Source organism: Bos mutus, chromosome 13 (genome assembly GCF_027580195.1).
Source record: "Bos mutus isolate GX-2022 chromosome 13, NWIPB_WYAK_1.1, whole genome shotgun sequence".
NCBI classification, from domain to species: Eukaryota; Metazoa; Chordata; class Mammalia; order Artiodactyla; family Bovidae; genus Bos; species Bos mutus.
The window spans coordinates 56,816,748-56,833,394 of NC_091629.1; the positions used below are offsets into that span (position 1 = coordinate 56,816,748).

At 44.8% G+C, this 16,647-nt stretch overlaps 1 protein-coding gene across 4 annotated transcripts in view; it reads left to right on the forward strand.

Moving 5' to 3' along the window:
* TOX2 (TOX high mobility group box family member 2) overlaps positions 1 to 16,647 on the forward strand; it is a 156,616-nt gene that overhangs the window by 93,198 nt on the left and 46,771 nt on the right. For all 4 annotated transcript variants that reach the window (XM_070381769.1, XM_070381768.1, XM_070381770.1 and 1 more), the window contains one exon: positions 8,968 to 9,213. In XM_070381769.1, coding sequence (XP_070237870.1) covers positions 8,968 to 9,213 — 246 coding nt within the window. The remainder of the gene's footprint in view (positions 1 to 8,967; positions 9,214 to 16,647) is intronic.

A 16,647-nucleotide genomic window follows, 5' to 3' on the forward strand; every position in this document is an offset into this window, starting at 1 on the left:
AGGAAGATCAACATCTGTGATGTCCTAGAAATATTTGAAGAAATTTATTCCCAGGAGAAAGCGGGTGGCCAAGTATGTCAAATGCTGCTGAGAAGGTCAAGGGGGACGAGAGGGCAGTGAGATCTGACCATTGGACTTAGTAACATGGAGGTTACTGGAGACCTTGACAAACAGTTTTGGTGGATGGTGGGATGAAAATGTGATTGGAGTGGGTTTGAGAGAGGATGGGTGGATAGGAAAAGATAGCTCTTCCCAGAAGTTTCCTTGTAAGGTTTTGCTAATATTTTTAGCTTCTATAGCTTTTACAACTTGGCATCTCTTTCTGTATTCTCATGAGGACACTGGTGCTGAAGAGCAACTTAGGCATCACTGAGGCCCATCTCTTACTTAGAGGAAGTGAGGAACTGGAGTCTTGAAGAGGTCTCTGACCCAGTGTGGGAAAATGATGGATTCAGAGTCACAAGACCTGGGCTTCAATCCCAACCCAGAATTACTTGTGACACCTTCATTCGCTGAACTTCATCATCTTCATCCACAGAATGGAGAGAACAGTCACTTCTTTGCAGAACTCATGAGTTAAATGGAGAGTGAGTGTGGAAATGCTGGGTCCAGCGACTGACAGACAGTATGAATCCATAGCAGGCTGGGCTGGTATTCAGGTATCATACATTTAGGATTTAATTGCATTCAGAGGAGGCATGTACATGTTTGTGTGTGTAGTTATTTTTAAGTGTGCTAATTGCCTCTTTAAATGAATTGTCATAATTGTGTGATTCCAATATTTTGATACAACATATGCTTAGTTTTGCAAAAGGCTTCTGGTCCTTTGGGCTGGTTCCAGTGTGTTAAGGTTTTGGTTTTTAAACGAAAGGTGTGGACTCCAGCAGTCATTTGGCTTTCACTGTCGTGTGCCTTGTGACAGCACCTGTTGTGGGTGCAGGGAGTAGAGAGGAAGTCAGCCGTCCACAGACGTGAATAGTGGCTGACTGAGGGACTTCCGGTCTGTTGGGAGGGACAGATATGGAAATACCCAGATGAAGTCTAAACCCAAAGCCTGGTGCATCACCCTCTTACATGTGCTCACTCATCACATTCTAATTGAGCACCTACTGTGTGCCAGGCACTGGTGACACAACAGCCTTAACCCCTGGCCTGGGGTCTGGAGGAAGGGGACACAAACTGAAAGTAAGGAATGAGTCACAAATCGTTGCAGGCGTTAAGAAGGCACGGAGAGTGTATGTGAGGCTGCGGAAGGGAATCTTGACCCAGTGTGGGAAAGGACGGTTGGATGGCATCACCAACTCAATGGACATGAGTTTGAGATACTCTGGGAGATGGTGAAGGACAGGGAAGCCTGCCGAGCTGCAGTCCACGGGGTCCCAAAGAGTTTGGACATGACTGAGTGAACAATAACAACGATAGCTATGGTTATCATGGCTGGACCAAAATTTGTTTTTTAGTGCTTACACTCTCAGTTTGGCCATGAAATGGCACAGCCTCTAATGATTATTAGGGCCCAGAGTCCCAGGATCCATGCCACAGACTAGAAAACATTGCCTTCCTTTGCAGACAGTGGAGGGAGTGAGACCTTTTTCTAACTGTGTGACTTTGGCAAGTAAATTCCCTTCTCTGTACCTTAGTTTCTGTATCTGTAAAATGGGCATATAATAACAGAACCTCCTTCATAAAGAGGTTGTAAGAATTCAGTACATTAATCATCTGTAAAATGTTTATAACTAGCATATTTAATGTACAGTAAATGTTATTTATTTATATTTCCTAATTGAAAAAATGCTCAAGGAAGTTGTTTTCAGAAGAACTGATGCCTACCAGGACATGGTTTCCACTTATATGTCAAGCTTCATCAGGAGAAACTGGATCTTCCCTGGGTCCCCTCCCCTGTCCTTCTGTTACTACTGGGTACCAGCTGTGGGACTCCCATCGAGTTGGATTGAAATCTCATCGATTTGATTGAATAGCCAATGTATATCATTAGCCATGGAACTTGAGAGGTGGATGAGCCCATCCCCTGTCCCTCTTAGTGCAAGAGTGAGGACTGAGCCCAGAGAGAGGCGATGACAACCTCAGATCGTGCAGGAAGAGAGATGTAACTTTAGGTGTATGCATATAGAGCAGCTAGGCGGAGGTTGGTCCCCAAACATGTGGGCTTGGCCCAGCGCTTGGAAGCAACTTCAGATGGTAGGGAAGAGCCAGATCTTGGTGTGGGAAGTCCTATTCCGTAGGGCTGCCAGTGCCCTTTCCCCCAACAGGGTCACTGCTTCCTGGACTGCTATTTGCCTAAAATATGAAATAATCTCACAACATCCATGCAGAGGGAGCCAATGAGCAAGAGCTGGCTTGGGGTCTGGGTCTAAGGGCTGGGCATGAATGTGGCAAGGCACTATCTTCTCAGAGCATGTTTCTGTGAATATCAAGGACAGTCTGGCTTCTCAGGTGGCTCAGTGGTAAAGAATCCGCCTGCCAATGCAGGAGGCACAGGAGAGACAGATTCAATCCCTGGGTTGGGAAGATCCCCTTGAAAGGGAAATGGCAACCCACTGTAGTACTCTTGCCTGAAAAATTCTATGGACAAAGGAGCCTGGCAGGCTACAATCCATGGGGTTGCAAAGAATCAGACATGACTGAGCATGCATGCACGCTCCTCAAAGACCAGTCTAGGGCTCTTCCCCACAAGTTGTGGTGAGGTTCAAACCACAGGCACCCAAGGAGAAAGGTGTTGACACCAAGCAGGGGTTTTAGAGACCGTGTGGTCCCCACTCCAACCATTGCTGTTGTTGTTCAGTTGCCCAGTCGTGTCTGACTCTTTGTGACCCCATGGACTGCAGCAGGCCATGCCTCCCTGTCCCTCACCATCTCCTGGAGTTTGCCTAACTTCATGTCCATTGCATCAGTGATGCCATCCAGCCATCTCATCCTCAGATGCCCTCTTCTCCTTCTGCCCTCAATCTTTCCCAGCATCAGAGAGTTTTCCAATGAGTTGTCTGTTCGCATCAGATGGCCAGAATACTGGCGCTTCAGCTTCAGTATCAGTCCTTCTAGTGAATATTCAGGGTTGATCTCCCTTAAGATTGACTGGTTTGATCTTCTTGCTATCCAAGGGATTTTCAGGAGTCTTCTGCAGCACAACGGTTCAAAGGCATCAATTCTTTGGCATTCTGCTTTCTTTATGGTCCAGCTCTCATAACCGTATGTGACCAGAGGGAAGACCATAGCCTTGACTATATGGATCTTTGTCGGCAGAGTAATATCTCTGCTTTTCAACACACTGTCTAGATTTGTCATCATTTTCCTGCCAAGAAGTAATCGTCTTCTGATCTCATGGCTGCAGTCACCATCCAGTGATTTTGGAGCCCAAGTAGAGGAAGTCTGTCATTATTTCCACCTTTTCCCTTCTATTTGCCATGGTGGCTCAGACGGTAAAGCGTCTGCCTGCAGTGTGGGAGACCTGGGTTCGATTCCTGGGTTGGGAAGGTCCCCTGGAGAAGGAAATGGCAATCCACTCCAGCACTCTTGCCTGGAAAATCCCATGGACGGAGGACCCTGATAGGCTACACCTCATGGGGTCGCAAAGAGTTGGACACGACTGAGCGACTTCACTTCACTTCAACAGGGGCAGATGCCATGATCTTAGTTTTTTTAATATTTAGTCTTAAGCCAGCTCTTTCACTCTCCTCCTTCTCCCTCATCAAGAGGCTCTTTAGTTTCTCTTTGCTTTCTGCCATAAGAATAGTAGTATCTGCGTATCTGATGTTGTTGATGTTTCTCCTGCCTATCTTGATTCCAGCTTGTAACTCATCCAGCCCGGCATTTCTCATGATGTTCTCAGAATATAGGTTAAACAAACAGGGTAACAGCAGACAGCTCTGTCGTACCCTTTCTCGATCTTAAACCAATCAATTGTTCCATACAGGGTTCTAACTATTGCTTCTTTACCTGCATACAGGTTTCTTGGGAGACAGGTAAGATGATCTGGTATTCCCATCTCTCTAAGAGCTTTCCACAGTTTGTCATGATCCACACAATCAAAGGCTTTAGTGTCGTTGATGAAACAGAGATAGATATTTTTCTGAAATTCCCTTGCTTTCTTTATAATCCAGCAAATGTTAGCAATTTGATCTCTAGTTCCTCTTCCTTTTCTAAACCCAGCTTGGACATCCAGAAGTTCTTGGTTTGCATAATGGTATAGCCCAGCATGCAAGATTTTAAGCATGACCTTACTAGCATGGGAGATGAGTGCGATTGTCCAATGCACTCAGTACCAATTTGGTACTGCCTTTCTTGGGAATTGGGGTGAGAGCTGACCTTTTCTAGTCCTGTGGCCACTGCTGAGTCTTCCAGATTTGCTGACATAATTAATGCAAAACCTTGATGGCATCATCCTTTAGGGATCTGAATAGTTCTACTGGAATTCCATTGCATCCACTAGCTTTATTAACAGCAGTGCTTCTTAAGGCCCATTTGACTTTGCACTCCAGAGTGTCTGGCTCTGGGCGACTAACCACACCATTGTAGTAATCCGGTTCATTACGATCTTTTTTATACAGTTCTTCCGTGTATTCTTTCCATCTCATCTTGATCTCTTCAGTGTCCACTAGGTCTCTACCATTTTTATCCTTTATTGTGCCCATCTTTTGGCAGAATCCTCCCTTGATGTTTCCAATTTTCCTGGAGAAATCTCGAGTCTTTCCCTTTTGTTGTTTTTTTCTGTTATTAAGCACTGTTCATTGAAGAAGCCCTTTTTGTCTCTTCTAGCTATCCTTTGAAATTGTGCATCTCATTGGATTTATCTTTCCCTCTCTCCCTTGCTTTTCGCTTCTCTTCATTCCTCCACTATTTGTAATGCCTCCTCAGGTAACCCCTTTGTCTTCCTGCTTTTCTTCTTCTTTGGGATGGTTTTGTTTACCGTCTCCTGTACAATATTATGGACCTCTGTCCACAGTTCTTCAGGCACACTGTCAACTAGATCTAGTCCCTTGAATCTATTTGTTACCTCTACTGCGAATTCATCTGGGATTTGATTTAAGTCATACCTGGCTGGCCTAGTATTTTTCCCTGATTTTCTTTAGTTTAAGCCTGAATTTTGCAATGAGAAGCTGATGATCTAATCCACAGTCAGCTCCAGGTCTTGTTTTTGCTGACTGTATACAGCTTCTCCATCTTCGACTAAAAAGAATGGCACTGAAACATGTATAATATCATATATGAAATGAATCACCAGTCCAGGTTCAATGCAGGATACAGGATACTTGGGGCTGGTACACTGGGATGACCCAGAGGGATGCTACGGGGAGGGAGGTGGAAAGGGGGTTCAGGATGGGGAACACGTGTACACCCGTGGCGGATTTATGTTGATGTATGGCAAAACCAATACAATATTGTAAAGTAATTAGCCTCCAATTAAAATAAATATATTTATATAAAAAAGAATGTAATAAATTTGATTTTGATACTGACCATTTGGTGATGAACATGTATATCATCTCTTGTGCTGTTGAAAAAGGGTATTTGCTTGACTAGTGCATTTTCTTGGCAGAATTCCAAAAATTTGGAATTCTAATTCCAAGAAGATGACTAATTCCAAGTTAGTCTCCTGCCATAACTCCACTCAAATCCTACCCATCCCATCCCTCAATGACCTCATCCAACAAATATTTATTATTGTTAATAATAATAACAAATATTATTTTACCACGAACCAGATATTGTAATGGGCTTGAACTGCCCTAGCTATTTTTTTATACTTTGTTGGTGTATAGTTGATTTACAAAGTTGTCTTAGTTTCATATATATGGCAAAGTGTATCAGTTATACATACACATGTACATGTGTATGTATATCTTTCTTTAGATTCTTTTCCCATACAAACCATTGCAGAGTATTAAGTAGAATTCCCTGTGCTATTCAGTAGGTTCTTGTTAGTTATCTATTCTATATATAGTAATGTGCATATGTCAGTTCCAATCTCCCAATTTATCCCTCCCCACTCCATCTCCTGATAACCATAAATTTGTTTTCTACATCTGTGACTCTACTTTTGTTTTGCAAATAAATTCATTTGTATCCTTTAAAAAATAATATTCCACATATAAGTGATATCATGATATTTGTCTTTCTGTGTCTGACTTACTTCACTCAATATGACAATCTCTCCATCTATCCATGTTGCTGCAAATGCACTATTTTGTTCTTTTTTATGGCTAAGTAATATTCCATTGTGTATATGTACCACATCTTCTTTATCCATTCATCTGGTGATGAACATTTCATTTGCTTATATCCTGGCTATTGTAAATAGTGCAGCTATGAACACAGGGTTCAGTTCAGTTGCTCAGTCATGTCCGACTCTCTGTGACCCCATGGACTGCAGCACGCTAGGCTTCCCTGTCCATCACCAACTCCCAGAGCCTACTCAAACTCATGTCTATTGAGTCAGTGATGCCATCCACCCATCTCATCCTCTGTTGTCCCCTTCTCCTCTTGCCTTCTATCTTTCCCAGCACCAGGGTCTTTTCCAATGAGTCAGTTCTTCACATCAGGCAGCCAAAGTATTGGAGTTTCAGCTTCAACATAGGGTTGCATTTATCTTTTTTAATTATGGTTTTCATTGGGTATATGGCCAGGAGTGGGATTCCTGGGTCATATGGTAGTTTTATTTTTACATTTTTAAGGACCCTCCATACTGTTCTCCATAGTAGCTGTATCAATTTATATTCCCACCAACAGTGTAAGAGGGTTGCCTTTCTCTATAACCTCTCTAGCATTTATTGTTTATAGGTTTTTTAATGATGGCCATTCTGACCAATGTGAGGTGAAATCTCAACGTCGTTTTGATTTGCGTTTCACTAATGTTAATAATTAGTGATATTGAGCATCTTTTCATGTGCTTTCTGGCCATCTGCATGTCTTCTTTGCAGAAATGTCTGTTTCAATCTCTGCCCATTTTCTGACTGGATTATTTCTTTTTTTGACATTGAGCTGCATGAGCTGTTTGTATATTTTGGAGATTAATTCCTTGTCAGTTGCTTCATTTGCAAATATTTTCTCCCATTCTGAGGGTTGCCTTTTTGCTTTCTTTCTGTTTTCCTTTGCTGTGCAAAGGCTTTTAAGTTTAATTAGATCCCATTTGTTTATTTTTGTTTTATTTTTATTACTGTAGGAGGTGGATCAAAAAAGATCTTGCTGCAATTTACATCAAATAGTGTTCTGCCTATGTTTTTCCCCCAAGAGTGTTAGAGTTTCCTGTCTTACATTTTGATCTTTAGTCCCTTTTGAGTTTATTCTATGTATTGTGTTAGTGTTCTAATTTCATCTTTTTATGTGGAGCTATGCATTTATTGAAGAGCCTGTTTTCCCTCCATTACATATTCTTGCCTCTTTTGTCATAGACAGGTGACCACAGGTCACCATCATATTCACCAGTACCTTAAGTGTCCTTCATCGGTTCTGGAATATTCCCAGTCATTATCTCTTCAGTTATTCCTCTGCTTCATTCTCACTCTTCACCCTCCAGTCTGTTGATTAAAGAGATGTCCATTTTTTCCTCAGTTTTTCCTCTATGTCTTGAAACTTCTCTTTCATGTTTTCTCAGATCCATCTTGCATTTCACATATAACTCTTCTCCTAGGTCTAATCACTCTCAGAGCATAGGAAAGGAAGAATGATTTTCCAGGCTAACATAACCTTGGTGCTGAAACCCAATAAGAGCAGTGTGAAAAGGAAAATCATAGGCCCATCCCACTCGTGAACTAGATGCAAAAATCCTAAACAAAATATCAGCGATCAAAACTTAATAATGGATAAAATAGTACATTACAGCCAAGTAGGGTCCAATGCAGAAATACAAGGTTGCTTTCGCATTAGGAAAACCAAGTGTAGCAATTTACCGTATTTAACTGAATTAAAGGAGAAAAGGCTCATTTGAGCCTTTCAGTAGATGCAAGAGAAAAGAATTCAATAAAATTAAAAATTGATGCCTAATTGAAAGAAGAAGGAATACAATTAACCTGTTATAGAATACCTATAAGAATCTATGGCAAACATTTTGCATGCTGGGTCACTTCAGTCATGTCCAATTCTTTGCAACCCCAGGGACTATAGCCTGCCAGGCTCCTTTGTCCATGGGATTCTCCAGGCAAGAATACTGGAGTGGGTTGCCATGCCCTCTTCCTCCTCCTTGCCATGTCTTCCCTACTCAGGGATCATGCCGCCTGAATTGGCAGGCAGGTTCTTTACCACTAGCACCACCTGGGTGCTTAGTGATAAAATATTGAGATACTTAAGGAAAGAAAGCAAGTATGTCCACTCTTACCATTTCTATTTAGCATTGTACTGGAGCTTCCTGGTCAGTGCAATGAGGTGGGGAAGATGAACAAATAATGTTTGGAGAGAAAAGTGTCCAGTGTGGCTCCTGGGGGAATAGCTTGTGCTCCTGGGGGAATGTTTGTACCATTTACCGAGATGAGAAGACCAAGAGAGGACGCAGATGGGGACACCCAAGAGAAAGTCATCCAGCTGCCCTGGAAGACCACCAGGTATGGAGCCAGGATACTTCAGCTCCACTCCTGGCTCGTCTACCAACCCTGCACAAGCCACTTTCCTCCAGGACCTGAGCTCTTCCATCTGTAAAATGGGTGGATGTAGACAGATGGATTCATGGTGGGCTACAGTGGCCAGATCTGGTGGGAAAACAGAAAAACAGGTGAACAGGTGGTGGCCCCACTCTCCAGGAGGGCAGGTTTCTGTATACAGACTGTCCAGTAGGAGGAAGCACCCACTGCAGATGGGTCAGGAGTCTGACTGCATCATCTTGACTGTGTGCCTTGCAGAGGGACCATCCCCTGTCTGCTTTGCTAAGGGGTGTTCATTGTGGCTATCACTGGTGCTGTCAAGCCTGTTCTGCAGTTGTACAACATTGACCTGCAACAACCTGCCCTTTTGATATTTTAGACCTTCAACAGCCAGAACGAGAGCAACGAAGACTATGAGATCCCCCCAATAACACCTCCCAACCTCCCCGAGCCATCCCTTCTGCACCTGGGGGACCACGAAGCCGGCTACCACTCGCTGTGCCACGGCCTCACGCCCAACGGACTGCTCCCTGCTTACTCCTACCAGGCCATGGACCTCCCAGCCATCATGGTGTCCAACATGCTGGCCCAGGACAGCCACCTGCTATCAGGCCAGCTGCCCACGGTGAGTCCCTGTTACCAGCCATGGTTCCTGCCGGGTTACGGCAAGGAAGGGAGGACCCTCTGCTCAGGTGCAGGGTCTGGGCTGTGTCGGTCACTTGCATGGGGTCCGCAGAATATGGGGGGTGGGCATGGAGGGAAGTTTGTGTTCTCATGCTACTTGTTTCTGAAGCTCTGTTTATAATATATTGATATTATTTGTTTTATTTTTATTTTTAATAGTATAGTCTCACCTTGTAAAGGCTTTATTGAAGGAGAATTCCCTGGTTTCCCAGTGGTTAGAGCTCCATGCTTCCACTGCAGGGGGTCTGGGTCCAGTTCCTGGTTGGGGGACCAAGATCCTACAAGCTACCTGGCACGGTCAAAAAAAAGGCTTTATTGAAATTGAAATATTGTTCACCTACTATGAAATTCACCTATTTAAAGTATACGGTTCAGTAGCTTTTAGAATATTCACAGAGCTGTGTGACCATCAACACAAGCTATTTTAGAACCTTTTCATCACCCCACGAAGAAACCTTATACCCTTTAGTCATCACTCCCAACCCCACCCCCATCTCTAGCCCTAGGCAACCACTAATCTACTTTCTGTCTCTGTATAGTTGCCTCTTCTGCACATTTCATATAAGTGGAATCATATTATTTAAAAAATATTGTGTCTTGCTTAAGCTGGGAGGGAAGAGGGTGGTGACTGACTTAGAGTTTTGAGGATAGGAAGGACTTTGGCAGGCAGACCAGCACAGGAACAGGACCTTCCAGGCCAAGAACAGCATGTACAAAAGCAAGAAGCAGGAGGCTCGTGTTGTGCCCAGGTGTGGCATGTGGGTCGCTCTTACTGGGCTGGAGAGGAAGAACATGGAATCGCATAGGAAGAGAGGACATGAAAGAATTAGTAGGGCCTGGATCATAAGGATCCTGAGTCCCGTGCTGAGCAAGGTTTGAGTTTTCAGCATGAATGAATGACTGGTTTGAACAATCAAGACCTATAGAAAGACAGTAGAGAATTCTTTTGTATAATGAGGAAAATCTCCTTAATTCTAGTACTTCTAGAATTCTAGTACTTCTTCTGAATGACTGGGGTATATGTTTCTTTTTGCTTTTTCCTTTACAATTAATATTATATTGATAGTCACACCTCTTAACTTCATTCTTAAGTGACAAGAATAAAATTCAAAGAAGCTGATGCAGAAAAAAAAAAAAAAAGACTGAAATATCTAGGTATTGAGAGCTGGACAGAGGGTTTCAGGCATGGCTGGATCCAGGAACTCCAGCAATATCATTAGTATCATCCACACAGCAGGCACGACGGCTACCGGCAGCCAGCATCTTCTCTGATGTCTCTGGTAGGTGGTGGTGTGAGTCTTCCAGGAGGAGGACACCATGGGTGGACCAACCACTGTATCTCCTTGATTTTGTCAGAAACACACCTGTGGGAGGGCAGGAGGGATTGCTAAATTGATTTCTATAAGAATCACATGACGTTGGATGGATCCTGTTTATCCCTACCAAGGCTGTTCAGAGGTCACAGCCAAATTTGTGGCCCAGTTCTATCTGATGTCTGAGACCTTCATTTACACTGTTTATCATCCACCAATCTTGACTATATTCTATTTATTTATTGTTTACTCTTATTACCACCAAATCTCCTTGCTTAAAAAGAAAAAGAAGAACAACCTGGCATACTCTGTGTATTTTCAAGAGCCACGTCACTTTTATTTTTGTGAAGCTAGGTGAGACGTAGATGAGAGACAGGGAGAGCAGGAGGAAGCCAATTCAAGGCCCACATTTTCTACTGTTCACTAAAGTGCTCAGTGGAAATTGCTGCTCCATTTCTTGAAAAAGGAGCCCATCAATAATGCAGACCCTCAGCTTCCTCTTCTCTCTCGGAGACCTGCAGATTCCACAGTGTATGGTTTTAATTCCATTTTGTTACAATGCTTTTGCCTTAGCTGCTTGCCCAGCTAATTTCCTAGCAAAAACTTCACAACTCCAGACGGTCCCGGTCTGGGATTTGTGGTAACCCAGGCGAGTGCACGGCCTGGCTGACATCTCTGTCGTGTACCCTGGGGAGGCCCGTGGATGCAGGCGTGCATCTGCCTGGGGTTCTTGGTCACAGTGTCACTGGCCTGGGATGCTAGTCTTCAGCAGACACAGTGTCGGGTAGTGGTTAGTGCATAGGCTCTGGCATCCCACAGACCAGTGCTAACCCCGCCCCACATCCGGAGCTTCAATCCTCTTTTCTTACAGTGACGGGTATCTGAGATAATGTATGTAAAGTCTCAGCAAATGTCTGGCAGAGAGTAAACAATCAGGGAATATTTGCTATTGTTATTATTAGTCATAAAAATGAATTCCCACTGTAACGAGTGGCAGTGTTTTCCGCAAGTCTCACTTACCTAAAGGAACAGTCTCCAGATACTCGCAGGTACCTTGGTAGGATCACCTGGTTATAAGAGCTCTGATCATTGCAAAGGAGATTATCTGTTTATCAGGATGACCCCCTGATCCCTTCGCCTAGGAAACGCCTTTGTTGGGCTTAGTCCAGATAGGCACTTTGGAGCCATTTTCCAGATTCCTTTAAAACTAGTGCATGTTTAAGATGCTTCACAAGTTCAGATCGCTTTAATTCTTTCATTAGTGAGAGTTATCAACGGTTCACTGGGTTTTCTATTCCCTCGTTATGAAATGAAAGGTAAGCCAAACTATTTTACCCAGAGGAAGGCTGCCAAACCAAGTGGGAAACCAATTAAGAACACGTCCATCCATTGGGACCATATGCTAAAAAGACAGTTGTTTTTAAAAGATGTTTAAAAAATATTTTTATTTATTTATTTTCGGTTGTGCTGGGTCTTCCTTGCTGTGCAGGCTTTTCGCTAGTTGCAGCAAGCGGGGTCTGCTGTCTAGCTGAGGTGCACGGGTTTCTCATCGCAGTGGCTTCTCTTGTAGAGCACAGGCTCTAGAGTGTGGGCTCAGTAGCTGCAGTGCTCGGGTTTAGTTGCACTATAGCATGTGAGATCTTCCCAGACTAGGGATTGAATCTGTGTCTCCTGCATTGGCATCAGAGGTAAAGAATCCTGCCAATGCAGGAGATGCTAGAGACACAGTTTGGATCCGTGGGTCAGGAAGATCCCCTGGAGTAGGAAATGGCAACCCACTCCAGTATTCTTGCCTGAAAAATCCCATAGACAGAGGAGCCTGGTGGGCTACAGACCATGGGATCGCAAAGAGTCGGACCCAACTGAGCGCTCACACATTTGCATGCACACTCCTCCATTGGCAGTCAGATTCATTACCACTGAGCCACCAGGGAAGCCCAACAATTGTTTTAAATTTGTCTGAGCTGAAGCTTGAAGGTGTGTGTGTGTGTGAGTGTGTGTGGACATGCATGCTATGTGGGTGATGTTGGAGTTTGTGTCAGACCCCCAAGATGTGAAGCACCACGCAGGGAGGTTTACAAACATTGTCTCACATAACACTCCCAAGTTCCAAGTGAGGCAGGAACGACTGCGGTAAGGAAACGGAGACTCAGAGCAGGTAGGTGATTGTTAGTTTCCTGCGGCTGCTGTAACAATTGTCACAAACTGTGGCTTAAAAACAACAGAAATTTATACTCTCACAGCTCTAGAAGATGGAGGTCCAAAATCTGTATCATTGGACTGAGAAACGTGTCGGGAGGGGTGACCTTCCTCCGGGGTCTCTGGGAAAGAATCCATCTTGTGCTTCTCCAGCTTTCTGTGGTCGCCGGCTGTCCTTGGCTTGTGGCTACATCACTCCAGTCTCTGTCTGTCATCACATCGCCTTCTCTTCTGTCAGTGAAATCTCCCTCTGCCTTTCTTATAAGGATGCTTAGGGACTTACAACATATAGGGTTAATCCAGGATCATCTCCCCATCCCAAGAGCCTTAACTTTTAATTACATCTGCAAAGACTCTTCCCCCTCCCCAAGTACAGAACCATTTACAGGTTCCAGGGATTAGAATCTGATATCTTAAAGGGGCCACTTTTGGGCTTAACCACAGTAATCAGTCTTGATTAAGAGCCAGCTAAGTACCAGACATTGTTCTGAGCTCTGGACCTACAAGATGCCCTTGAGGAACAACCAGTGCAGGTAGAAAGACAGGTGAGGAGCCCACTTCTGAACATGTAATAAATCCTCTGATAGAATCAGTGCATGTTGCTCTGTGCACCTAGAAGAGGCACCTGGCCAACTAAGAGTTTACATGCTGCAACAAAGATCCCACGTGCTGCAATTAAGACCTGATGCAGCCTAATTAATTAATTAAAATCACAAAGAGGAGGCACCTGGCTCAGATGTGAGGTTACTGCTTCCTAGGGGAAGTGATAACCTGACCCTAGTATTAATAGTTTATGTACTTTATGAATGAATGAGTATAACATAGTTATTAAGTCCCCAAACCAGAATTCACTCCCAGCTCTGTCCCCTACCATGTACCTCACAGTTTTTAGCAGCTGCCCAAGGGGTGGAGCAGCTTGGCCACAGGGCCACTGGGGGCACAGAAGATGGCCCAATGACGAGGTGCCCTCTGCATAGGCTGCGATGTGTCAAGGAAGTGGTCCCTGGAGCAGTGGCATTTGACACTAAGGCATTTGACAGCCCTCTCATTAATGCCAGGCCCTCTTGGCTCTGATGCCAGAGGTCACCAGTTCCTTTTGGTCCCCTGCCCAGCCCGCATGGTCTCCCAGCTTGTGTGGGAGTTGGTTCTTCAGTTTTAAAGGTATGGCTGTCGGCAGGAGGCCTGTACAATATTGGCTTCAGGCTTCTTTTACAAAATTAAATATGCTCAAGGCTTCTCCCTCAACTTCAGCATCTTAACTGATTAAACATTCATTTCCAAGACAAAAAGAGTCAATTTAGTATGAAAGATATATTTTGCCAGTTTAATTTAAAGCGCTGCACCTCCATCTGACCCCTATTTTCATAACTCAATAATTTTATCCTGTGTTGATTGTCTCATTTTGAGAGAGATATTGTGTGTATAAATCAGTTTCTAAAATACCCAAAGAAACTAGAAGAGTGGAATTTATTAAACAGCCTCTGTTAAGTCTGAAATAATTTATTTTGGAGTCGTCCTTGGGAAATGTTTGAGCTCACCGTCCTGGCTTACGCAGGAGAGGAATTATCCTGGGAAGGGACAAAGCCTGATGCTCCTAGATAAGTTCTCAGGGAACCTGCTCCTTTTGCAAGACCAGAGGAACTCCTTGGAGAGCCTTGAACAGGTGGAGATGGGCCACGATGGGAAATGAGTTCTGGCAAAAGCAGCCACAGGTCCTGGTGATTTGGGTAATCTGGGGTCTCCCTAAGATGAGCGCTGGTCATTGGCCATCCGCTAGGTCACTGGAACTTTGTGGTCCAGTCGTGGGCTTCAGTGAGCACAAGAGTGGCACACAGGCATCATTCAAACATTCTCCTCCAGCACTGACTCTTCTCTACTGCTTTCTCCGGGGATTTGAGTAAGTAACTTCTCTCCCAGCCTCAGTTTTCTTTCCCATCGACAGAATGGAGACTGGAATTCTAGATCTGGTGAACTCGCAGATAGGAAAATGGGAGTGACTGCTTTGTCAGCTGTGACACACTGAATAAGCATATGGGTTTGGGGTTGGATAGACTCCCCCTACAGTGACCACCACACATGCCACTGGCCGGGGGGCTCGAGCCTCATCAACTTGGACTCACATCCTGAGTGCTGGACTGGTAGTTTTATACTGTCCATGTTCTAGGTCCTTGTCCCAAAGCATCGTGCCAAGACTGGACTTTCTCCCTGCACAGAGAGGGCTGGGGGCATACCGAGTGAAGGATCTTTCCTGGCTGGAATCCTAGGATAGGCCGAGGGAGAGGGCTGAGCAGTTTCGCAGTTGCACTTCACCCCCTCGCCTTAGAGGTGGTTCCCATGAGACAGCTTGCAGCCCTGGCTGAGGTTCCAGAGCCTGAAGGCAGGGCTCAGAGCTTGGGGGCAGGCTCTGTGTGTTGACCCAGGGAGGGGAGTCCTTCATATTCATCTCCCCATCACCTTCCCCCTTCTCTTCCTATTCTCACTCTTCCCCTCCAATCTCCTGTTCCTCCCCTCCTCCCATCCCTGACTCACTCCTCTTCCACCCAGAAGACCTGATCTCCCTCTAGATGATTCTCACAAATTGACATGCAAGAGGTCCTGTCTGGAGTCTGAGATAAAGGGACCAAAGGCCCCAAACCTTTGATCCTCTGGATTTCTGAGCCGCAGGGCCAGTGGAAACCCATCACCCTGTCCAACCTATTAATTTGATTGCTCTTAGTGCATAAATTGGTTTTTGTTTTGTTTTACAATTGTTATCAGTTGGTTTTTGCTGTGTAACAAAACTACCCCAACACTTAATGGCTTAAACCCCAACACTTAGTAGCTTAAAGCAAACAATGAACTTTTTCTATTTCCTGTTCTTTTGTGGAACAGCAAGGTAGTTCTTTTGACCTGGACTGGCTTGGCTGGTTTCTGGGGTCAGCTTGCAGCTTGGCTGGAGCTGCATGGCCTTGGATGGTCTTGTTCACAACTTGGCAGTTGGCTGGGTCTGTGCAGGTTATGTGGCCACAGGTGACCTGGGCTTGTTCACATGGCGATGGTGATAGGGCTCCTGAGAGCATCAAGAAAAAGAGGCTCTGACATGCAACCACTTTTCAAACCTCTGCTTGCATCACATGTTTTAATGTTCCTTTGGCCAAAGCAAGTCGTATGGCCAAGCCCAGAAGTAGACCCCAAAGAGAGAAATGGCTGAGTGACGTTGCAGAAAGGTATAGATGCAGCAAGGGCAGGAATTTGTGGCCATTTGTGTGTGTGTGTTTCTTGATGTTTAGTATTATCCAGCAGTTGTAAGACCTTGTAGCTAGATGGTAAAGAATCTGCCTGTATTGCAGGATACCTGGGTTCGATCCCTGGGCCGGGAAGATCCCCTGGAGAAGGGAATGGCAGCCCAACCCCCTCCAGTATTCTTACCTGGAGAATTCCATGGACAGAGGACCCTTGCGGGTTATAGTCCTTGGGGTTGTAAAGAGTCAGACATGACTGAGCGACTAACACACACACAAGTTCCCGTAAGATAAGTAACATTACCTAAATTTTACAGATGAAAAAAAAAACTGAGGCATGGGGGGATTAACTCCTTGCTCTGAGTCACAGGGTGGAGAATAACAAATGGTAGAACTGGGTTTTGAACTTAGGTTGGCCTAACCCCAGAGCCCATGCTCCTAACTGCTGGGTAATGTGTGTGTGTGTGTGTGTGTGTGTGTGTGTGTTTGTCATTCAGTTGTCTGACCCTTTGCAACCCCGTGGACTATAACCCTCAAGGCTCCCCTGTCCATGGAATTCTCCAGGCAAGAATATTGGAGTGGGTTGCCACTCCCTTCTCCAAGGGATCTTCCTGACCCAGGGATCGAACCACGGTCTCCTGC